The sequence below is a fragment of the Gossypium arboreum genome, chromosome 12 (assembly GCF_025698485.1).
Source record: "Gossypium arboreum isolate Shixiya-1 chromosome 12, ASM2569848v2, whole genome shotgun sequence".
In the NCBI taxonomy this organism is placed as follows: Eukaryota; Viridiplantae; Streptophyta; class Magnoliopsida; order Malvales; family Malvaceae; genus Gossypium; species Gossypium arboreum.
In genome coordinates, this window is record NC_069081.1 from 749,305 (window position 1) to 770,574 (window position 21,270).

The 21,270-nt window shown below is 34.2% G+C and overlaps 5 protein-coding genes across 5 annotated transcripts; 1 reads left to right on the forward strand and 4 right to left on the reverse strand.

Moving 5' to 3' along the window:
* The first annotated feature begins 2,598 nt into the window (after positions 1–2,598).
* On the forward strand, positions 2,599–5,638 carry LOC108460810 (uncharacterized). The gene is made up of 5 exons (XM_017760472.2): positions 2,599–3,053; positions 3,335–3,521; positions 3,812–4,229; positions 4,403–4,483; positions 4,818–5,638. The coding sequence occupies exons 1-5, from the start codon at positions 2,961–2,963 to the stop codon at positions 5,317–5,319; spliced, it is 1,281 nt and encodes a 426-aa protein (XP_017615961.1). The 5' UTR covers positions 2,599–2,960; the 3' UTR covers positions 5,320–5,638.
* Positions 5,639–6,939: 1,301 nt separating this feature from the next.
* On the reverse strand, positions 6,940–11,244 carry LOC108460838 (elongation factor Tu, mitochondrial). The gene is made up of 12 exons (XM_017760514.2): positions 10,855–11,244; positions 10,523–10,598; positions 10,309–10,401; positions 10,156–10,230; positions 9,746–9,850; positions 9,550–9,640; positions 9,261–9,466; positions 8,189–8,272; positions 7,962–8,027; positions 7,813–7,875; positions 7,472–7,712; positions 6,940–7,346 (listed from the first exon to the last, which is right to left on the reverse strand). The coding sequence occupies exons 1-12, from the start codon at positions 11,043–11,045 to the stop codon at positions 7,276–7,278; spliced, it is 1,362 nt and encodes a 453-aa protein (XP_017616003.1). The 5' UTR covers positions 11,046–11,244; the 3' UTR covers positions 6,940–7,275.
* Positions 11,245–13,096: 1,852 nt separating this feature from the next.
* On the reverse strand, positions 13,097–14,870 carry LOC108460488 (uncharacterized). The gene has a single exon (XM_017760005.2). The coding sequence runs from the start codon at positions 14,686–14,688 to the stop codon at positions 13,288–13,290; it is 1,401 nt and encodes a 466-aa protein (XP_017615494.1). The 5' UTR covers positions 14,689–14,870; the 3' UTR covers positions 13,097–13,287.
* Positions 14,871–15,035: 165 nt separating this feature from the next.
* On the reverse strand, positions 15,036–17,340 carry LOC128285199 (auxin-binding protein T85-like). Its single transcript, XM_053022583.1, has 4 exons — positions 17,332–17,340; positions 16,799–16,999; positions 16,095–16,162; positions 15,036–15,351 (listed from the first exon to the last, which is right to left on the reverse strand). Exons 1-4 carry the CDS (start codon positions 17,338–17,340, stop codon positions 15,246–15,248), a joined length of 384 nt encoding a protein of 127 aa, XP_052878543.1. The 3' UTR covers positions 15,036–15,245.
* Positions 17,173–19,798, reverse strand: LOC108460489 (auxin-binding protein T85). Its single transcript, XM_053022832.1, has 5 exons — positions 19,679–19,798; positions 19,277–19,383; positions 18,929–19,129; positions 18,223–18,290; positions 17,173–17,478 (listed from the first exon to the last, which is right to left on the reverse strand). Exons 1-5 carry the CDS (start codon positions 19,767–19,769, stop codon positions 17,373–17,375), a joined length of 573 nt encoding a protein of 190 aa, XP_052878792.1. The 5' UTR covers positions 19,770–19,798; the 3' UTR covers positions 17,173–17,372.
* Positions 19,799–21,270: the final 1,472 nt, after the last annotated feature.

Sequence of the window (21,270 nt, forward strand, 5' to 3'; positions counted from 1 at the left end):
TCGTAATATTGAAAAAAATATTGAATCAATTTAAACAATATGATATGAAAATGAATGAAATGATTGTTATTTCCTTCATAATAGATAAATTTCATCAATCTTGGAAAGACTTTAAAAGAAGTCTAAAACATAAGAAAGAGAAGATATCTCTTAAGGCTTTAGCAAATCATGTTCGTACTAAAGAAGAATACCAAAAGCAATATTAGAACCTAAATTTCGAAAATACCAAAGTGCATGTTGTGAAGAAAGTACAAACTACTAAACCATCCAAAAGAAAGTTCATACAGACTGTTGGAGCACCTAAGTTCAAAAAGAAACAAAAGGGCTCATGTTACCATTGTGGCAAGTCGGGTTATTTCAAGAATGAATTTCGATTCTTAAAGAAGAAATCTTCTTTTAAGGCTGATAATAACGAAAAGTTTATTGCCATGATTTCTAAACTTAATATGGTACAAGATGATAATGCATGGTGGATTGATACTGGAGCAACCAAACATGTGTGCAAAAATAAGAGCATGTCCACAAAGTTCATACAATGTGAATATGACAACGACTTGTACATGGGAAATTATTCCCCTATAGCAATCAGAGGCAAGTGGTCTATTAAACTACAATTCACTTCTGGAAAGATTTTAACCTTAAATGCTGTATACTATGTACCAGAATTTAGAAATAATTTAGTGCTTGGAAGTTTGTTAAATAAGTTTGGTTTCAAATTTGTTTTTGAGGCAGATAAGTTTATTCTGTCTGAGGGAGGAATTTTTATTGGCAAAGGGTATATGTATGAGGGTATCTTCAAACTCAATATTATTAATAAGAATAAAAATAGTGTTTCTACTTATATGATTGAATCTTCTTATTTATGGAATTATAGATTAGGTCATTTGAATAATAGAAAATTGTATGACATGCATAAGTTAGATTTAATTATTGTTTTTAATAATAATATTGAAAAGTGCAATACATGTATGTTTACTAAAATTACTAGAAATCCTTTCCCTAAGATTAAAAGGAAAATAAAATGTTTGTTTTGATATATAGTGATTTATGTGATATGCATAATACTCCTTCATTAGGTGGAAAGAAATATTTTGTTTCTTTTATTGATGATATTCTAGATATTGCTATGTATATTTATTGCACTTAAAAGATGAAGCACTTGATAAATTTAAATTTTATAAATCTGAAGTTGAACTTTAGTGTGAATCATTTATCAAATACTTAAAATCAGATAGAGGTGAAGAATACTATAATCCAAGTTATTTTGAATCCAGTGGGATTATCCGTCAAGTTTCAACTCCTTACACACCACAACAAAATGGTGTAACTGAATGAAAAGTTAGAGTTTTGACTGAAATGGTCATATTTAGGTCTTGGACAAGGTTTTTGGGGGAGAAGTTGTTCTAACAACTTGTCACATGTTGAATAGAGTTCCTAATAAAGAAACTAAAATAACCCCTTATGAATAATAGAAGAAAAAGAAACAAAACCTTAATTATTTGAAGGTTTGAGGATGTAGAGCTATTGTCAAAGTTCCAACACCTAAACGTAAAAAGTTAGGGGAAAGAGAAACTGAATGCATATTTATAGGATATGCACATAATAGCAAGGCATATAGGTTGATGGTAATTGAACCAAATGATTCAATTTCAATTAATACTATTATTGAATCAAGAGATACTATTTTGATGAAAATAGATTTAATTCTATTTTAAGATAATTACAACCACAATAATTAATTCATTCTTTAGATGAGAATGAAATTCCATTGGAACAAGTTGTTAATAACGATGAATCTTGTTAAGAATTAAGAAGAAGTAAAAGGATTAAAAAGGTCAAAGATTTTATACCAAATTTCATTAAGTTTCTTGTAGAAGGTTTTACTTGATGTAATTGGTTTGAGTTCAAATCTCCTTATAGCATAAATTTATTGGTTTTTAAATAAAAATTAAAATATTCTCAAATAATATAACTTATTTTAATTACAAAATTACATTTCTGTAATTCTCTTCGCTGAGTTGGTGACCCGGTTGAAGGTGCCACCAATTTAGTAATGAGCTTAAATAATCGTATAGATACACAAATATGATGGGAGAAAATATTTTATGTTAAAAGTTAATTCTTTTTAAAGTTTATTTAAGAATTATTAATGGTGTGGTGATAAAGGTTTTGTTTATAAATTTATTAAACACTAGTTTAATCGTTTAATATGTTAATTTTAATTCTTTTATTTTAAAACCATGTAAAAATATGAAAAGACAAAAAACTATCAAAATGATAATAATAATCATTTAATAAAAGGGTATATAAGTCATTTATTAATTAAATTAGTATTCTAGATTCAACATGTGAAGGCATATTAAAAATGTATAAAAAATATCTAAATAAAACAATCGATACAACCAAAGAAGATTATAAATTTTACATATTAAAAAATTATAAATTCTACATAATAATAAAATTTATTATTCTATTTTAATTAAAAAAAATTATGACATTGAAGGTTTATCGAGTGTGGTCGGGCGGGGAAAAAGCCCACCCCGCCCGGTTGGCATCCCTAATTTTACTCCGCCACTCAATTATTTATATGGTTAAAATTATCGAATCCACCACAGCTGACCACCACTCAATTGAAAAGACTTCACTTAGTCGACAAATCTGGGAAGAAGAATCCAAGATTGAAAACAGCGACCCTCTTTGTTTTTTTTCCCTGGTTTCAGATCTTTGATTCTCTAAGCCGGGATAGCCACAAATACCCAACCCACTCAAATTTCTCAAATCCTATCAATTGGTTCACATAATTCTACATTTCCCCATCTTCCCTCTTATAACCACTAATACCAATGATAATTGCGAGGAAATCCAGGATTTTTCAGCTTCCGCGACTAAAAGGGTCACGTAAACAGGGAGGTCTGAATTTCTGAGAATTTTTAGAACCGGGTTTCTCTCCTTAAATCAATATGTTGAAGCTTTGCTTAATGGTTTCTAATGGCTACCCTCGTGGTCTGGGGCCTGTTTTACACCAAGAGCCAGGCTTTAGCAGGATGGTCAAGGTTTGTTCTTTTTCTATGGTTTTTGATGATTTGGGTTTTCGAGATTCGTTGTCATTTCAATTGGGTTTCTCTTTTTCTTTTCTTTTTTTTTGTTGGGTTAATGTTTTCTTTTATGAGCTTGTTAAATTGTGTTAATTCTTCTTTGTTTAATTAATTTCGTGTTATTGGATTTTAATGGTTTTGTTTAATGGAGTTTTTATCAAAATTCGTGCCTTTATTGAGAGGTTACTGAGATTTGTAGTTGTTTATTAATGAATACTTTATTGTTTGGACCAAAGCAGGAGTTTGGTTCCGTCTTCCCAGGTCAGCTAGTGAAACAAGACATGGTACAGATAGGCTCCTTTGATCTGAGGTGCAACCAATTCCATTTCCAGGAGCAGCCAAAGCCAGTTACTGCACTGTGTGAGACCAAACTGATTATCGATGCCGATCCAACAGCACAAAACCCCGTGGTTATAGATAAACCAGGTCTGCAACTTGTTGCCTAGTTCCTTCTATTCGACTAAGTGTTGCTTTTTCTATGTACTTGTTGTTCTTAGAAACATGATAAAGAATTTGTGTTTATGTAGGAAGTTTAGTTAACATGCTAATTCGATTTTCGTTTTGTCTTGATGAGGGTTTGTATACTTGGAACTTAGAACTTTGCTATGACTCATAATTGTAGATGTTGATTTTCTTAATGGAAAAAAAGAGTTGAGAGATAATCGACACCTCTCCGGTAGTCTCAATGCTTATACGTGCCTTGATTTTGATTGCAGATGCTTATCTAGACACAGCACGGTTTAGCTTCAGGATAGCTGAAAAGTGCACTAGACATGAAAAAATCTTGAAGTTTCTTATGTCTGGATCGAATGAATTAGAGAATGGGGAACTTGATTTATCTTTGCTATCTGATTTGATGGGACTTCAACCACTGATGTTTGGTGTGCATCAACAGCCTTATGCGTCTTCTCTAATATATCCGAGTAGCAAAATCGATTACCAGGTGCCTCTCCCAGACTTTTTAGGAGAGATGATCCACTATTCGAAAATTACAGTTAACTCAGATGGTCAAGTTGTACTTACAGCTACCGGGACTGAGATGAAAGACATCCTTTCGATCGTAGCTGAGTTTTACTTATCAAGCAACTCGACTAAGTCTAGAAATCAGTTTTCACTGGTCCCATACTTTGATAGGTATGGCAACTAACACCTGCTTCATTTCAATTATATTGTGGCATGTTCATTTAATTTGAGCTACTGGTTTGAGATTAAATAAATTTCTGCTCTGGTTTAACCTTATTGTAATGAAGAAGGGTTAGTTGATTTGAATGTTTGAAAGGCTTCTGATGCTAAACTTAACTAAACAGGAAGCGGATTGCCAAAGCACGTACCAGTACTAACCTGTCTTCTCCACGGTCTGAAGTTGCGAGTATTGCACCTATGGAAAGGTACGTGATTGATCGTCTTTTTCAAGAATGTTTATCTTGCCGTAATTTGTCTATATAATACAGTGGAAACTGTCTAGTTGAAGTAACTGAAATTTATCTTGGTTGTGATATTGAAATCTATGCATAGAATTTCTTGATGGGATAATGACTTGTGAGTTACCAACTTCATTTATGTTAATTGTAATCAGACCATGGCAGTGGGATGAACACCGGAAAATATGTATAAACGGAAATAGAAATTATAACAGTGTGCTAAACAAAAATAAAATCACAGAAACTTGGCTATTGTTGACTGGTTATGGAACCTAAAAAATGGTTTGTTCTTTTTTGACAGTCCCAAGAAAATCAAGCAGAAGCCATCTCCAAAGAAGAATGCATCTAGGAAGTTAGCCAGTGAGAGAGATCTCTACAAGAAGAATTATTTCCATGCATGTGAGTGTCTTCTTTCCTTGATGGTTGATAAGAGACGGCATGGCAGAACAGCAATTCTTTCCCTTAAGAAATCCGGCCCTGAACTTCCTCAGCTCTTGTCCCAATTTTCCGCTGGCATTGCTGGGACCGGTCTTGCTGTTCTTTTATCTGTTATTTGGAAGGTAGCTTGTTGGAGAGTTCCATTTTGTACACCTAAACTCTTTAGCGCCGGCATCGGTTTTGGGCTAGTTTGGCTCTCATGGGCAGTTAACCGATTGAGGGACACGGTTGTACATATCAGCAAAAATACTAGCAAGTCTGGTCTGAAGGAAGAGGAGATGATTGAGAGAGTGGAGAAAAGTGTTAATCAGATCTATTTCAGAGCCGCGACATTGATGGCTATAGCAGTGCTGAGATTCGCATGAACTCTGAAGATCGTGACAGTCGAAAGTTAAGACTCAATTATATTGATCTGGGATGTCAATATCTGAAGAACAGAGAGGGGTTCTGAGGGCAACAATGGAACTCTGACTTCTATGCTATATCCATGGGGGGTCCTATGATTGGCTTGAGAGCACATATGAGAAGGATCTAATACTCTGGTGCTTCTGTATGTGTAACAATCGTAAACATGTAAATGGAGAGGGTCAGTGTCAAAGAGAAGGGTTACTACTGCCTTAGGGCCAAAAGGAACAAACCTTTCATATATATATATATAACTACAATTTTGGCATTGCATTTCAAGCTATTCGTAACTATTAAAATTGGTATGTGTTTTGCAGAAACTAATAGTGTGCACAAGACAGTGCAGTGGATAAAATAACAAAATTGACTGTAAAATGGGTCAACTGTCTGTCTCCTGTATGAACTAGGGGAGCGTAATTTAGTGCATTTCTTAACGGTAATTTTATATTCTAACATAACCTTCTCACATTTAGTTTGTGAAGATTATTCAAGGTTTTGAAATATATGTAAGGTAAAGTTTGCACATACCAAATAATGTTCTCACTTTGGCTCGCAAAGATTTATGTTTGCACATACCAAATAATGTTCTCACTTTGGCTCGCAAAGATTTATCATTTTTTTTCTTAAATAATATAAACTCAGGGGTAATCTTGATTTTATCATATTTTTATCTTTTTCTTTATTTTGATCAGTTTTATTCTTTCATTTTATTGAATTTTTTATATTTTTTAATTCAAATTACTATAATGTAATATTTTAACTTAACATATTAGCTTTCAAAAAACTTAATATATTAATAAAAGAAAAAGGAAAAAGTTATCATATTTAATATAATAGTATATTAACCAACTGCAAAAATTATCTAAAATACATTTTAATTGAAATAATGTATGTTGTGGTAAGATAAAAGAAATCGAGATTGGTGTATTGAAATAATAAGATAAGGTTTGTAAAATTTAATATATTAATCATAATAATATTATGATAAATGTATGACACAGGTGGATTGTTATTTGAGTATGGGTTTTCCTCTAGACCCCAAAAATAACTTCTTAAATTTTTGAGAATTTATTAAATCTCAGTTTTGATAAAAATCTTATTAAGCCCTAAAATTGAAAATAAAAATAATTAATCTCCATTCTTTGTTTTTAAAATTCTAATTAAACCTTACCAAAGTTTTGAAAATTTTATTTAGGTTCTTCAAAATTAATATTACAATTCGCAACTAAAGTAAAATTTTATACGAAATTTGAGAGTCCAATGAAGGAACGCAATAAAATTTCTAAGAAAAAGGACTAATTTTACATCACCTCCACCAGGTAATAAAATCAATCAAACAAAATAAATATTCTAATAATATTGTCACCTCTATGAATAAACTAGGAGTTGCTTCTCCACACAATTCCTTAAATGCAACATAAATGGTGTAGGTGATTATAAGATGCTGGATAACATAAAATATTTCAGAGATTTGTAACAAAAGAATAACAATCTTTTTCTCGCTTGGTTAACTGTGTCATTGACATTAGGTGGTCGCTTAAATTCTCTTTCTTGACAGGAAAGGGATTACAAGAAACAACTTCAAGGAAAAATGATTGATTAAGACGTGCAAAATACCAAGTTTACATGGCACTATAGCACTGTTCAACAGGACTATTATTTTCAATGACATTAAAAAGCTGTTCAATTGTGATTTTTTGGGTGGAAACAGGGAAAAACATGCTGACTGCTTACCAACCACCAGCGAAATTGAATCAAAATAATTTCAATAACAGCCCTCATTTTTCATATCACTAACAATCTCTTTAGTAATTCTAGAACAGAAAATATCACCAACTGATTGTTCTATCAATTTCTCCATTTCTGCGATCAACAAGATGGAGAAAACCAGGCATTAATATGGGAATGGCAACTTCTTAGCTCAGTACTTTTGATACTACACCAGCACCGACGGTTCTACCTCCTTCCCTCAAGGCAAATCTTTGTCCTGTTACATTCATGGAAAGCAACATGATGAGACTCTAGTTTTCTAAGCTTTGAGACTTTAATAACATGTGAACAAACCTCTTCTTGATACAATAACATGTGAAAACGAATTTCTGTATAGATTACCTGCTTCAAGAGGCACAGGTGAGATGAGCTCAAAAGTTGCAGTAACGTTGTCCCCCGGCAGAACCATCTTAACACTTTCGGGTAATTCCACTTTTCCAGTCACATCTGCTGTCCTCAGATAGAACTGAGGCCTGTAATTTGATTCAAAGGCGGTATGACGTCCACCTTCATCTTTTGTGAGGACATATATCTCTGCCTCAAACCTTTTGTATGTCTTCAAGCTTCCAGGTTTAGCAATGACCTAAGCAGTAGGAAGAAATCAGATCACAGTTACTACAAAAAGTTCTATTTGTTGCTACAGAACTAAGTGGACATAAAGAAGCTTAATTGGTGCCATTTACCATTCCACGCTGCACATCATCCCTTTTCAGACCACGCAGAAGAAGTCCCACATTATCACCAGCCTAGTAGAAAACACACGAGCATAAATTCGGGATAACAAATGCAGAAGAGCCATAGCGCAGCAAGGTCTCTATAACAGTTCATTTACCTGTCCTTGATCCAAGATTTTCTTGAACATCTCAACCCCAGTAACTGTGGTTTTTAGAGGTGCACCCTGAAGACATTTTATTAAAACAAACCAACAGAACCATTCATCAACAACCCTTATCAAGCTGACTGAATCAGAATAAGAGTTCCAGAATCAGTTACGGCTAATGTGTCTCAAGAAAACACATCTGGATTTCATAGAAAATGACAATATAAATATACATATACCTGTGTTAACCCCAAAATTTCAACTTCTTCACCAACTTTAATGGTTCCTTGTTCGACACGGCCAGTTGCAACAGTTCCACGCCCCTTCAGGACAAAACCAAAACCATCAGACCTAAATTAAGAATCTTTAACTCCAAAAATTCCACTTCCACCATGTAATAGTAACAAAGTTCTATGACTTTTACTCACAAAATATGCTCACACATGCATTAGAAAGGGTTTATTCAAATACAGAAGGGGACCAGAATATGGTTGCAATTCCAACAAAAGAAAATGCAAATTTATGTGAAAAAACTCCTATTTCCGAGCATTAAGCTCCACGTCAACATACAAAATGAAACAGAAAAAGGGCAAATGACAACCATATTGTAGTCAAAACTAGACCTGTTCATGGGCTGGGCTTCTCACCCAGGCCCAAAGGCCCACCCAAAATTTGAGATGGTTTAGGCAAAAATAATAGGCCCGTTTAAAATATGAGTTGGGCTTGGGCTTGAACATTCAAGGCCTGAGCCTAACCCAGCACAACCCGTTTTAAGTCTATAATACTTTATATTATGTTATTTTTATATATTATGTAATTTAGAACACATTAAAAAAATAAATTTATACTAAATATATAATATTACTCTAATGTAAACATTAAAATAATGTTAAGATACTATATAAAAATTTCAATAATTAAAAAGATATAAAATTATTAAATATTAAAAATAATATAATATAATATTTTTAAAAAAATTTAAAAATAATATGGGCGGGCTTAAATGGGCTTCTGTTAGTATTTTGCAAATATGGACAGATTTGGGCAAAATTTCAGGCCCAAATTTTAGGCCAAGCTGGGCTTGGGCAAGCATATGTAGGTTAATATCATGCTTAGACCCAGCCCAAACCCGACCCAGCCCATGAGCACCTCTAGTCACAACTCAGTTACTTGACATTTAACACAATCCTAAAGGAATTTGGATGGATAAAAAAGGGAAGAATAACCAAGACTGATGATAACCAAAGCCATAAGAAGTGCTTCTAAAACAATGGATTCAGCGAGTGCCCAAAATAATGCATGGCCCTCTACCTGAATTGAGAAAACATCCTCAATTGGCATCAGGAACGGCTTGTCAAGCTGGCGGACGGGATCAGGAATGTATTCGTCTACAGCATCCATTAGTTTCAAAATTGCTTTTTTCCCTATTTCCTCATTTGTACCCTGTAAAGCAGACAATGCTGACCCCCTAATGATAGGTATTTCATCCCCAGGAAACTTGTAGAAGCTAAGAAGCTCTGTTGCAAAGAAAAACTTAGGTGAATTACTTACAAGAATCCAAAACATCGAACAAACAAGAATAATTCAAAAGGCTACTTACCACGAAGCTCCATTTCCACAAGCTCCAACAACTCTGGATCATCAACGGCATCAACTTTATTTAAAAAACACACGAGAGATGGCACACCAACCTGCAGAAGAAAAACTTTTTTATATGTAAATAGCTTTCTTCTAAAACCCACGGACAAATATACATGGTAAATAAGTTCCAAACAGCTATTAGTAGCAGTGTCCACCTGTCGGGCAAGTAGAATGTGTTCTTTAGTCTGTGGCATGGGCCCATCTGGAGCAGACACAACCAGAATACCACCATCCATTTGGGCGGCACCAGTGATCATATTCTGCAGAACAGATTATAATTAGGCCACTGTTCATAAGATGTTTGAAGAGTTTGTGGTATGCATTAATAAACATAACTTATCAACAATTCAAGATGGTTAAGTAATACTGAAGTTGTAATGAGAGAACAATAGAAAGTCCAAAAACTAGTATCCCCATCCCCCTAAAGAAAACACTTATAGTTTCATTTACATAAAATAGCATGCTTCTTAACATGAAAGGTACAACATTTCTGTAACATATCCAGCCAGGTTATGCAGGAAAAGATTCTGGAAACGTGATTTACCATATTAAGTTAACAGCTTACTTTAACATAATCAGCATGTCCAGGACAGTCTACGTGTGCATAGTGACGTTTCATTGTCTCATACTCCACGTGAGCCTGCAAAACCAAATCAAGCGTGATAACCTTGCAGGGGGGAAACAATTCAAGAGAGCAATAGCATTAAAAGTTACCTACCGTGGCAATTGTAATCCCTCTCTTCTTCTCCTCAGGAGCCTTGTCAATTTCATCAAAGGCAATAGCCTTGGCTTTTCCTTCTTCAGCCAGAACCTGTTCACAAAACTCCGAACTTGCCTTCAGATCACTATTCTAACACTAATAACTAATTCAGAACTGTTCCAAAGTGACATGATTTGCGGAAAGAAACTATTAAACATATCCATAAGCCAACCTTTGTGATTGCTGCAGTCAGTGTGGTCTTTCCATGATCAACATGCCCAATTGTTCCTACATTAACATGAGGTTTTCTGGAAAAAAAAAAAAGAAAACGATTTTCAAAAGTTACAGATGAAAACCCATTTCTCATATCATGTTTCAACAGATACCCGCCAGTAAGCCACACCAAAATCCCAAAAACAGAAAGGAAATGCCTATTTCTACTTTTAAAGTCACAAATTATACCAACTAAACCCCAAAAAAGAAGCTTACATATGAGAGTTGAAAGTGACAAAGAGAAAGAGATCTAATCTATTTAGCAAAAAGAGGAAAGGGAAGAAAACTAACGTGCGAGTGAAAGTAGCCATGGATCTCCACCAAGGGTTAGCGTTAGCGGGAACTGTCACCTCATTTCCAGAGAGAAGATCGGAAACTGAGAAGTTGGAAGCAGAGATAAAGCCACGAGAGGACCAGTAAATCGGGGAAGAGAATGACAAAAGGCGCCTCGAATTAGGGTTCCGGAGGACAGCCGCAGCCATAGTTTTATCCTTTTTGGTTCTTGATCTGTAGTTAGAAAAAAAGAGCAAAGCAATTTATGTACAGAGAGAGTGGCACTGGTAGAGATAGGGGCAGGGGGTAGTTGTTGCTGCTGCTGCTGGCCTTTGGGGAAGGGTTTTAGCTTTTTATTCCGATTCGAGGGTTTTAGGGCGAAAGAAGAGAAAAAGGGCTCTGTGATGTTGATTACCAGCCCCATTCTCTCAGATCAATATGTCGTTGACCGGCCCAATACCATTTACTCCTTCCTTTACTCTCATCAATTTAGGGCTTGTTCGGCATTCTTGTTATTTCAGCATGTAATTGGATCAACTTTGACTTATTCTCTGTAGCTTTTTTGGTTTACTTCTTTTTTTTTTTTTAAATTAATAATGCCGTACAATTATTAGGGGCTAAGTGAATTATTTTTTAAGGAGATAAAATTAAATTATATTTTTGTGAAACCTAAACTGTAATTTTATTATTATTTTTATAAGGACTAAATTATAATTTTATCATTTTGAAGGATCAAAATGCTTCACTATATATTAATTTCTAACTTTATAAATTTTAGAGGGTTTAAAGGAAAATTTTCCTATTTTAGGGGTAAAGATCAAGCCTTCCGCCCCTGCATGTAATTACACTTTTACAGAATATAAATGGACCTAATTATTGAGTTTAGGAACCAAAAATCACATGATAGCAAAAACAAGATTATAAGTTTGTCCAAGTTGTAGATTTAACTTAGGGTTTTAGACATTAGAAAAGAAATTTAGATTTTGATACAACCTAAAACGCAAAACAATTCAAGTCGATAAAAAAATAAAGAAAGCAATTAAAATAAGATAGATGAAAATTATGAAAAATTGTTCAAACTCTTTTAAAAGAACAATAAAAAAATTTAAAAAGAAAAACTCAAAAAATAATTTTGTGTACGATGTAAAGACCTTTATATAGACTAATTAAATAAATCTAAATAAAACTCTCTTGAATATACTAGAACTCTTAAGTAGTTTTAAACTAAATTTTTTATTGACATAAAACTTCTAAATAACTTAAAATACTTAATAATTATAAAAATTCAAAATAATAAAATAATAAAATTACAAAAGTTGATAAATACAATATTGAGCTCAGATATAATAAAAATCAAGCCTAAAACTCAAACCCAATATGACTTAAACTCAATTAATTTCAAAACATAAGTTAATTTATTATATATTACTTTCAAATATATCTCTATATTCTAATAAATTTTAATTGTTTTTAAATAATTAATACAAACTTTGTAAAATTTAATTTAAATATATAAACCACGCATGGCATATAACGAGGAAACCTTACAAACCTGAAGGTAATTTACATTTTAGGTCACCAATTTGACATCAATTTTCATACAGGTTACAAAAGACATGACCAACCAGGGTTAGGTAGATTCCATTTGAAAGACATGACGAGTGTGCAGAGGCTTACTAGTAAGAGAAAAGACTTCAGCAGCAGATGTCAGTGTGTTTGAGACGATGGCAGTAAGCTTAGACGAGATTCCAGGGGTGTCTAGGCCTTTAGTAATCAGCCAATCCTTGGAGGGTAGAATAAAACTTGGAAGCATAGCGGCAGGAATGCTTATATGACTCCAAAAAGGTTTTATGATGCGGCAGTCTTAGAGTTCACTTGCAAAGGCCTAAACTCTCTATTTAAATGTCACTACTTTTTGTTTAATTGAATTAATTTAGATATGATTACTTTTTTTGGCAATTTTCCTAACAGGGTTATGCAAATGCTCTCCTAAATGGAACCCTTGATTAGGAGGATAACACCAAATTATAGCATCTAAACTTTCATTAGCACCCATTAAAATGCAAACATCAAACAACTTCTCAAATGCCTAGCAGATGCAGTTGATAAACTTAAAAGCCTCATGTTCAAGATCACATCAATATGTTAATCTCAGTCCTTTAAAACCCAAGCTGCTGCTGCTGCTTCTTTTTTATTTTTTTGTTGGCCATAATGAAGAAGCAAAATCATGGTTTGTAAAAATGGATACGTGTAAAAGCAGTTTTAATATGTACACAGATGCTTCAATTTCATTTCAAGTGTAAAGGGTACACAATAACAGATTTTTGCATTTCAAACGAGAAATGAATCCAGGGGACAAATATGAGGAACACAAGGGAAAAAAAAGGAAACAATGCAGCAAATTATGAGCAATAAACATCAACAATTTCAGATGAAACTTAACGCTTTTCATCAAGCTTTAATCGGTTCGTCATCGTCTTCAATATCCCAGCTTAAATCCTCCTCTTCTTCAGCTGTACTTAGTCTCTTCCTCAGCTCATCCCTATTGGAGCTCGGGCTCCCACCATGAGTTTCTTTCTTATCATCAATGCTGCTGAGATCCTCAATTTCATCCCACCCAAGATCCTCCTCTTCCTCCTCCTCAACCATTGATGGATGGCTTGACGCCACTGAAATGTCACTGTCTTTACCTTTGCCATTGCTAGGCTCTTTATTCTCTCCGTCTTTAGCTTCAGAAGCTACTTTCTCAACAGATTTCGCCATTGAATCATCCTTGCATACCTCCTCATTCTTCTCCAAATTAACTTTCTCAGTTACTATATTGCCACTACTTGATTCATCAACATTACCCTTTACTTTCTCAACGGGATTGTTTTCATTTGCCTTCTCAACAACAACTTGATCCTTATTCTCCAAAAGAACATCTTTTTCACCCTTCTCTCCCACAGTTTCTTTCTCCAAAAGATCACTTTTTTCTGCCTTATCTTTCACAGTATCATCTTTTTCTTTCTTATCCACATCTTGCTTCTTCAAACTCGCCTTCGGCACCGTATTTCTCTCATCCACCTCTTCCTCTTCCTCATCTTCATCAACATCCCAACTCAGTTCCTCCTCTTCTTCCCTAGAAATCGCTCTATTAACAAGCTTAACCCTCATATCCTCAGCTTGCTTAAGCTTGAAAACCTTATAAAAGTACCTACACCAAAACGTCTCATGATCAACCCCATTTGAAACACCAACAACCCTTTTATAAATACTTCCCATTTCCCCATTCTCTTCCATCAATCTCTCAATCTCTTCCTTTTTCTCTTCCAAACCGAACCCTGATTTCCACTTCTTGTAATCCTCCAAATCCTCTGGCTCCTCGATGTAAGTATTAATATCCCCTTGAATTGCCCTCACTTGAGCATCGAATCGACTGTACCGTTTCGAGTTCAAGCTCCGTTGGGTGATCTTACTCTCGGAGGAAGAGGAATCGGATTCGTTATCGGCAGCTAGTATTGCATCCTTGCCCTGATTGATGATCTGAGTCGTTCCCTTTATAACCGTGTTCCCGAACTCATCAATGACTTGCCCTACGTTCCCTAATGAACCCTGAGCTACCTCGATTTCTTTTTTCAGACCCAACCCGAATTCTTCGAGATCGCGACGGTAAGTCTCGATGACGGATTCGGATCTGGTTGCTATCGTTTGGATCAGGCCGCCGAAGCTCCATCCGCTAGGGTTAGGGTTGGAATCGGGCACTCTGGGAGAAGAATCGGGAGTGGAGTAATCGGCTTTGGGGGAATCGGATTCGAGTTGGGGTTTAGGAGGATCCGGATCATCCGCGAAAACTGATTTGAAGAAATTCATGAAGAAATATTAGGGTTTCCTGGGTTGAAGAATCGAAAATGAAAGGGAAATGAAAATTATGGATAAAATTTGGGGGAAAAAACCAAAGTTTTTTTTGTTAAGTTTGTGTTTTCTGAATAGTTAAATAATAGCGAAACTATGGGTTTGAAGAGCGCATCAAAAAGGGGTGGAGGGTCTATTTCTTGTTGGTTTTTGACGGTAAACCAGACCGGTTCAGTTTCAAGACACTGTTGTCCACTTGTTTGCTTAAAAATTAATTTTTAAATTTAATCCTTATATTTTAATTTCACCTAATTTGTGAAGAGTGCCATATTTTAACTCTTCATTGGGAACAGAGGGATGAGAAGTTTCAAGGGAAACCATCAATTGATTTTGGAAGTGTCAAATGAAATGAAAATAGAAAATGGATTCAGACTTCAAATGAGTGGGAAAATATACAAGCTAAGCTAAGATGTTGTAATCTTTATGTAATTTGTAAAGTAATCTGAGCAGTAAAATGGGAATGGCCCCATTACAGTGCTCATATAGTAGCATGTGAAGGGGCGTGTCTTCAAAAATTAAAGCTCATCTTTCTGAGGTACTTGAAAGCACTGCTCATCCCAATAGTAGGGAAACTTCAACTTAGCCGCAGTGTGAGGCATCAACCAATCTTCATATATGAACCTAAATGCAAATTTCAATAGAAAAAGAAATCATCCTCATGATTCATGAATGAGAGAATCAAGGAAAAGTATCACAAGGAACTAGCAAAACAAGGGATGCATTTTCAGTTTCATACAAGAAAATTTGTTGAAAATATACAGTTGTCGGGTTACAAGAATGAACAATCGCACCCAATAATGTTCTTTAAATTCTATTTAGCATATAGTAACTTGAGCAACATCTTCAATCATGCAGGAAACATCAACAGGTGGGATTGCAATCATGATGCATGCATGCTAAAACAGTCGTTCATTCTTGAGTTCTTAAACAAGTAACAATGGCAATGGAACATGTTCAGAGAAAGAAAATGTGGGTCATGTTTTAAAAGATACATGGACAGCCTTTGCTTTAAGCTTCCAAACAACTGCTCCCACTTTTCTTTCTCTTAATTGAGTAAAGGGTAGTTAAAGTTTCAAGGTAAGTAAATTCCATCTTGATGTACTCTACTATCGCAACTTAAAGGACTATAAAACCAAGGCAAAGTGCTTTGAGAATGGGTGCTTTCAGTTCGTTTATTTTAAATGTTAGGAAGATGTCATTCAAACTAGCAAGAACTAAAATGTGTCAACCAGCAAACATTTGGAAGGGTGAAAGCCAAAGATAGCAACCATGGTTTTCAACTGGACAAAGGAAATATAAAAGGACATCCATCAACTAATGGTGAAAATGTTGATGCAAAACGAGACAGAAGAAAAATTACATACACTTTGATAGGCGGCCGAGATATTATCACAAGCATTTGCAAATCCTCATGTTCATTTGTATTCCAGACCTGCAATGGCAATCAAGAATAATTGAAAAACAAGGAACGTCTGTGAAATTCATCATAGTGACATCATTGTTCATCGGGTCCTTCCCTCCCTTTCACCTAATGTCATAGTAATTCTTACAGTCATCAAATCTTTAACCTAAAGACTATAGCATATGTTAGTGCTTAAACTGAAATGCACATTCACACTCCAAACTTGCATCTAGTGGAGATACCTAATTAAAACGAAAACATTAACAATCCTCCAAATCAGTGGCAACTACCAAGCAAGATTAGATTGCACCAACAGAAAGAACGTTTTCCAAAGTTAAGAAGGAGGTTAAACTTAAACAAAATAGAAGGATATTAGCATCTTTGATAGCATTGAAGTGAAGAAAGGGCAATGCATTTTGCATAACCTCATAAAGTAAAGATTAATACGATCATGTCGATTATTGATGCATAGCATTGGCTAGGGAAATGATCAAAGTTTCTTAATCCTCTGAGGATTTTGTTGCTTCATGATTCCTACTATTTTTCAAAAGGTGATAAATAACCACATCATCTTACTACATGCGAACCCTACGACAAAACTGTCTCTGTTTCGAGATTCCTATGGTTCTTCACATCATCACATTCATAATAGTGAAAATATTTTACCTGGTGAGCATCATTGACAGGGATATGAAACGTGCTATTCGAAAATATAAAGTGCTCCTCCGGTTTTCCAGGGTACTTATTAGAACTCGAGGCGAGATATAGAGTGCCACTGCCCTTGAGAACAACAAAAACTTCTTCACAAGAGTGCCTATGGATCGGCGTGCGCGATCCTGGTGCAAATGTTTGAAGCCAAACCTCAACCTAAGCAAAACCCAAAACAATTATTCTATGGAGAATATTCAACTCTATTCAAATTTACATAAAATTGCTTAAAATTAATTTTAAATTTAATCCTTATATTTTAATTTCACCTAATTTGTGAAGAGTGCCATATTTTAACTCTTCATTGGGAACAGAGGGATGAGAAGTTTCAAGGAAACCATCAATTGATTTTGGAAGTGTCAAATGAAATGAAAATAGAAAATGGATTCAGACTTCAAATGAGTGGGAAAATATACAAGCTAAGCTAAGATGTTGTAATCTTTATGTAATTTGTAAAGTAATCTGAGCAGTAATGGGAATGGCCCCATTACAGTGCTCATATAGTAGCATGTGAAGGGCGTGTCTTCAAAAATTAAAGCTCATCTTTCTGAGGTACTTGAAAGCACTGCTCATCCCAATAGTAGGGAAACTTCAACTTAGCCGCAGTGTGAGGCATCAACCAATCTTCATATATGAACCTAAATGCAAATTTCAATAGAAAAGAAATCATCCTCATGATTCATGAATGAGAGAATCAAGGAAAAGTATCACAAGGAACTAGCAAAACAAGGGATGCATTTTCAGTTTCATACAAGAAAATTTGTTGAAAATATACAGTTGTCGGGTTACAAGAATGAACAATCGCACCCAATAATGTTCTTTAAATTCTATTTAGCATATAGTAACTTGAGCAACATCTTCAATCATGCAGGAAACATCAACAGGTGGGATTGCAATCATGATGCATGCATGCTAAAACAGTCGTTCATTCTTGAGTTCTTAAACAAGTAACAATGGCAATGGAACATGTTTAGAGAAAGAAAATGTGGGTCATGTTTTAAAAGATACATGGACAGCCTTTGCTTTAAGCTTCCAAACAACTGCTCCCACTTTTCTTTCTCTTAATTGAGTAAAGGGTAGTTAAAGTTTCAAGGTAAGTAAATTCCATCTTGATGTACTCTACTATCGCAACTTAAAGGACTATAAAAACCAAGGCAAAGTGCTTTGAGAATGGGTGCTTTCAGTTCGTTTATTTTAAATGTTAGGAAGATGTCATTCGAAACTAGCAAGAACTAAAATGTGTCAACCAGCAAACATTTGGAAGGGTGAAAGCCAAAGATAGCAACCATGGTTTTCAACTGGACAAAGGAAATATAAAAGGACATCCATCAACTAATGGTGAAAATGTTGATGCAAAACGAGACAGAAGAAAAATTACATACACTTTGATAGGCGGCCGAGATATTATCACAAGCATTTGCAAATCCTCATGTTCATTTGTATTCCAGACCTGCAATGGCAATCAAGAATAATTGAAAAACAAGGAACGTCTGTGAAATTCATCATAGTGACATCATTGTTCATCGGGTCCTTCCCTCCCTTTCACCTAATGTCATAGTAATTCTTACAGTCATCAAATCTTTAACCTAAAGACTATAGCATATGTTAGTGCTTAAACTGAAATGCACATTCACACTCCAAACTTGCATCTAGTGGAGATACCTAATTAAAACGAAAACATTAACAATCCTCCAAATCAGTGGCAACTACCAAGCAAGATTAGATTGCACCAACAGAAAGAACGTTTTCCAAAGTTAAGAAGGAGGTTAAACTTAAACAAAAATAGAAGGATATTAGCATCTTTGATAGCATTGAAGTGAAGAAAGGGGCAATGCATTTTGCATAACCTCATAAAGTAAAGATTAATACGATCATGTCGATTATTGATGCATAGCATTGGCTAGGGAAATGATCAAAGTTTCTTAATCCTCTGAGGATTTTGTTGCTTCATGATTCCTACTATTTTTCAAAAGGTGATAAATAACCACATCATCTTACTACATGCGAACCCTACGACAAAACTGTCTCTGTTTCGAGATTCCTATGGTTCTTCACATCATCACATTCATAATAGTGAAAATATTTTACCTGGTGAGCATCATTGACAGGGATATGAAACGTGCTATTCGAAAATATAAAGTGCTCCTCCGGTTTTCCAGGGTACTTATTAGAACTCGAGGCGAGATATAGAGTGCCACTGCCCTTGAGAACAACAAAAACTTCTTCACAAGAGTGCCTATGGATCGGCGTGCGCGATCCTGGTGCAAATGTTTGAAGCCAAACCTCAACCTAAGCAAAACCCAAAAACAATTATTCTATGGAGAATATTCAACTCTATTCAAATTTACATAAAAATACAATTATTTGTGAAAATTCAGAAAAGTAGGCCAATTTACAAAAAGGAAATAGTATTATATCTCTAAATAAACTGCATACTTCTTTCAACCCATGCAAGAGAGAACCAGCAACAGTTATATGGGATAAACCTCCTCTTCCATAATTATCCTGTGGAAGATCAGCAATGTTCCTCACCAGAGGTAACCCTGTATCAAAAAACACCAAAATATATATTATTTCACACAAAATCAGCCATTAAAAAACTGAAGAAATCCTAGCAATCTTCTTAATGAACTTGACCCGTATTGACTGAACAAATAAATAAAGTAAACTCCGCATAAATCAATGATCAAGGAACTGCTGCAATCTCCAATGTTTTTTTCTCCAGGTCAATATAAAGCAACTATGGTGGAAACAAAAACGAGCCGATTCGAAAACGAGGGAAAATTGGTGAAAGACTGAAGCAAACTTAGAAAAGAAGAGGAATGAAAAGAGGGTTACCTTTGATGGAGCAGTCAGAAGCTTCGAGAGTTTGAAAGAATGGAAGCAAGTTTAAGAGAAGGAAGAAGAAAATGAAGCAAGGTCCAGTCATCTTTCAGTGTTACTTTCCGGAATAGGCTGAAATTGGTCTTTTATAACTCCTTTTTTAAATTAAAAAAATGGGCCTAAAGCCCAAAGAGTGTCCGAATAGGCCCATTCGGGTTTTTGCCATGTCATCATAACTGCCACGTCAGAAAGTTCTACAAAGAAAACAAAATGGTTAAATTTTATTTTTGAGCACTGTATTATTTGTAAATTTAGAATTTAATCTCTCAACTTTTATTTTGAATAATTTAGTCTTTTGACTTTTCAGATTGAAGAATTCAAGTTCAATTGTTGATATTATATTCAGGTTCAAACTTTTTTGTTGCATGACAATTAAATAAGTATTTTTTAGAATTTTAAATTTCACACCAATAAATTTAATAAAAAATTAAAAATTTTAACAATATTAAATAATTTGATTTATATTTTAAATTAAAAAAATAAAAAATAACCTTACAAGTTTGAAAATCTTTGTTTCAATTTTGTTAACCTTAGTTATATGGTTTTAGTTTAATATTTTCTTAATATATGTTTATAAACTCAACCTTGACTTTTTGTCTAGTGGTATTAGGTGTTTATCTTAAGGGTAAATTATATATATAGTCACTTAATTATTAAAAAATAAAATTTAAGCATCCAAATTAATGTTTGTAATTTAAGTACTCAACTCACATTAAAATCACAAATAACAAGTTAACATATAATTAAAAAGTTTGGTATAATAATAATTTTAGCTTACATATTATATCAATTTAATTAGTCATAATTTTAAAAAATTAACTTTCAAAATTTACAAACGATATCAATTAAATCCTAATTCTAAAAAATGAAAGAAATTTATAAAAAAAATAAAGATTTTCAATAAATATAATTATTTTAATATTAAGTAAAATAAAAATCCCCCACCTCGTCCCTCTTCCTCTTCCTCTCCCCTTCCTGCATTGGACCTCCTTCCACCATTGTTTCCTCTCCCTTATCTTCAAAACTCATGTTGTAAGTTCGAATCACAAGAATAATCATACTTATATTGTATGAGTTGAAAGTAATTTGCTTTATCACGAGTATGCAAGCCAATTATAAATATATATAATTTAGGTATTGATTTATATTCCACGTTATTTATTAATTTCCACCTAATTAATTTTTTCTCCTTTTCTACGGCAAATGGGTCTCCAAACCCTTCTTTCTCTTTACTTTTTTTTTTATTTACATAAAATATTTAAAATTTTCTTCTTTCTTCGTCTCCATAATAAACCATAAAAACACATTTCCTTCCTCTCATGCAGCCAATGTTGTTGCTCCGCCACCGACTTAAATAATGGCATTGATCCATTATTCATCTTAACGTCTTAAACATGAATCCGAGCTTGAATTTTCCAGAAAGCTTCAAGAATAATCCAAAATGATTCTCAAACTCTCAGCTCCTTCTTATTCGATCTCCAACGTTGGCACTCTAGTCGTCCTTCGTTCAAAACTAGTGCTTCCTCGCAATCTCCTTTGCAGCTCCA

What these genes read in the sequence shown, in the direction of transcription:
- LOC108460488 (XM_017760005.2), bottom strand. Translation starts at nt 14,688, where the DNA reads ATGAATTTCTTCAAATCAGTTTTCGCGGATGATCCGGATCCTCCTAAA.
- LOC108460838 (XM_017760514.2), bottom strand. Translation starts at nt 11,045, where the DNA reads ATGGCTGCGGCTGTCCTCCGGAACCCTAATTCGAGGCGCCTTTTGTCA. An exon ending in AGGATGTTTTCTCAATTCAG is followed by an intron (nt 8,273 to 9,260) that starts GTAGAGGGCCAT and finishes TTTGTCCTGAAG; the next exon opens with GGGCGTGGAACTGTTGCAAC. An exon ending in AAATCTTGGATCAAGGACAG is followed by an intron (nt 7,876 to 7,961) that starts GTAAATGAACTG and finishes GTTTTCTACTAG; the next exon opens with GCTGGTGATAATGTGGGACT.
- LOC108460489 (XM_053022832.1), bottom strand. Translation starts at nt 19,769, where the DNA reads ATGACTGGACCTTGCTTCATTTTCTTCTTCCTTCTCTTAAACTTGCTT. An exon ending in TCTTGCATGGGTTGAAAGAA is followed by an intron (nt 19,130 to 19,276) that starts GTATGCAGTTTA and finishes GGTTTTGCTTAG; the next exon opens with GTTGAGGTTTGGCTTCAAAC. An exon ending in CTGTCAATGATGCTCACCAG is followed by an intron (nt 18,291 to 18,928) that starts GTAAAATATTTT and finishes TTGCCATTGCAG; the next exon opens with GTCTGGAATACAAATGAACA.
- LOC108460810 (XM_017760472.2), top strand. Translation starts at nt 2,961, where the DNA reads ATGTTGAAGCTTTGCTTAATGGTTTCTAATGGCTACCCTCGTGGTCTG. An exon ending in CGTGGTTATAGATAAACCAG is followed by an intron (nt 3,522 to 3,811) that starts GTCTGCAACTTG and finishes TTTTGATTGCAG; the next exon opens with ATGCTTATCTAGACACAGCA. An exon ending in AGTATTGCACCTATGGAAAG is followed by an intron (nt 4,484 to 4,817) that starts GTACGTGATTGA and finishes CTTTTTTGACAG; the next exon opens with TCCCAAGAAAATCAAGCAGA.
- LOC128285199 (XM_053022583.1), bottom strand. An exon ending in CTGTCAATGATGCTCACCAG is followed by an intron (nt 16,163 to 16,798) that starts GTAAAATATTTT and finishes TTGCCATTGCAG; the next exon opens with GTCTGGAATACAAATGAACA. An exon ending in TCTCGGCCGCCTATCAAAGT is followed by an intron (nt 15,352 to 16,094) that starts GTATGTAATTTT and finishes ATTTGCATTTAG; the next exon opens with GTTCATATATGAAGATTGGT.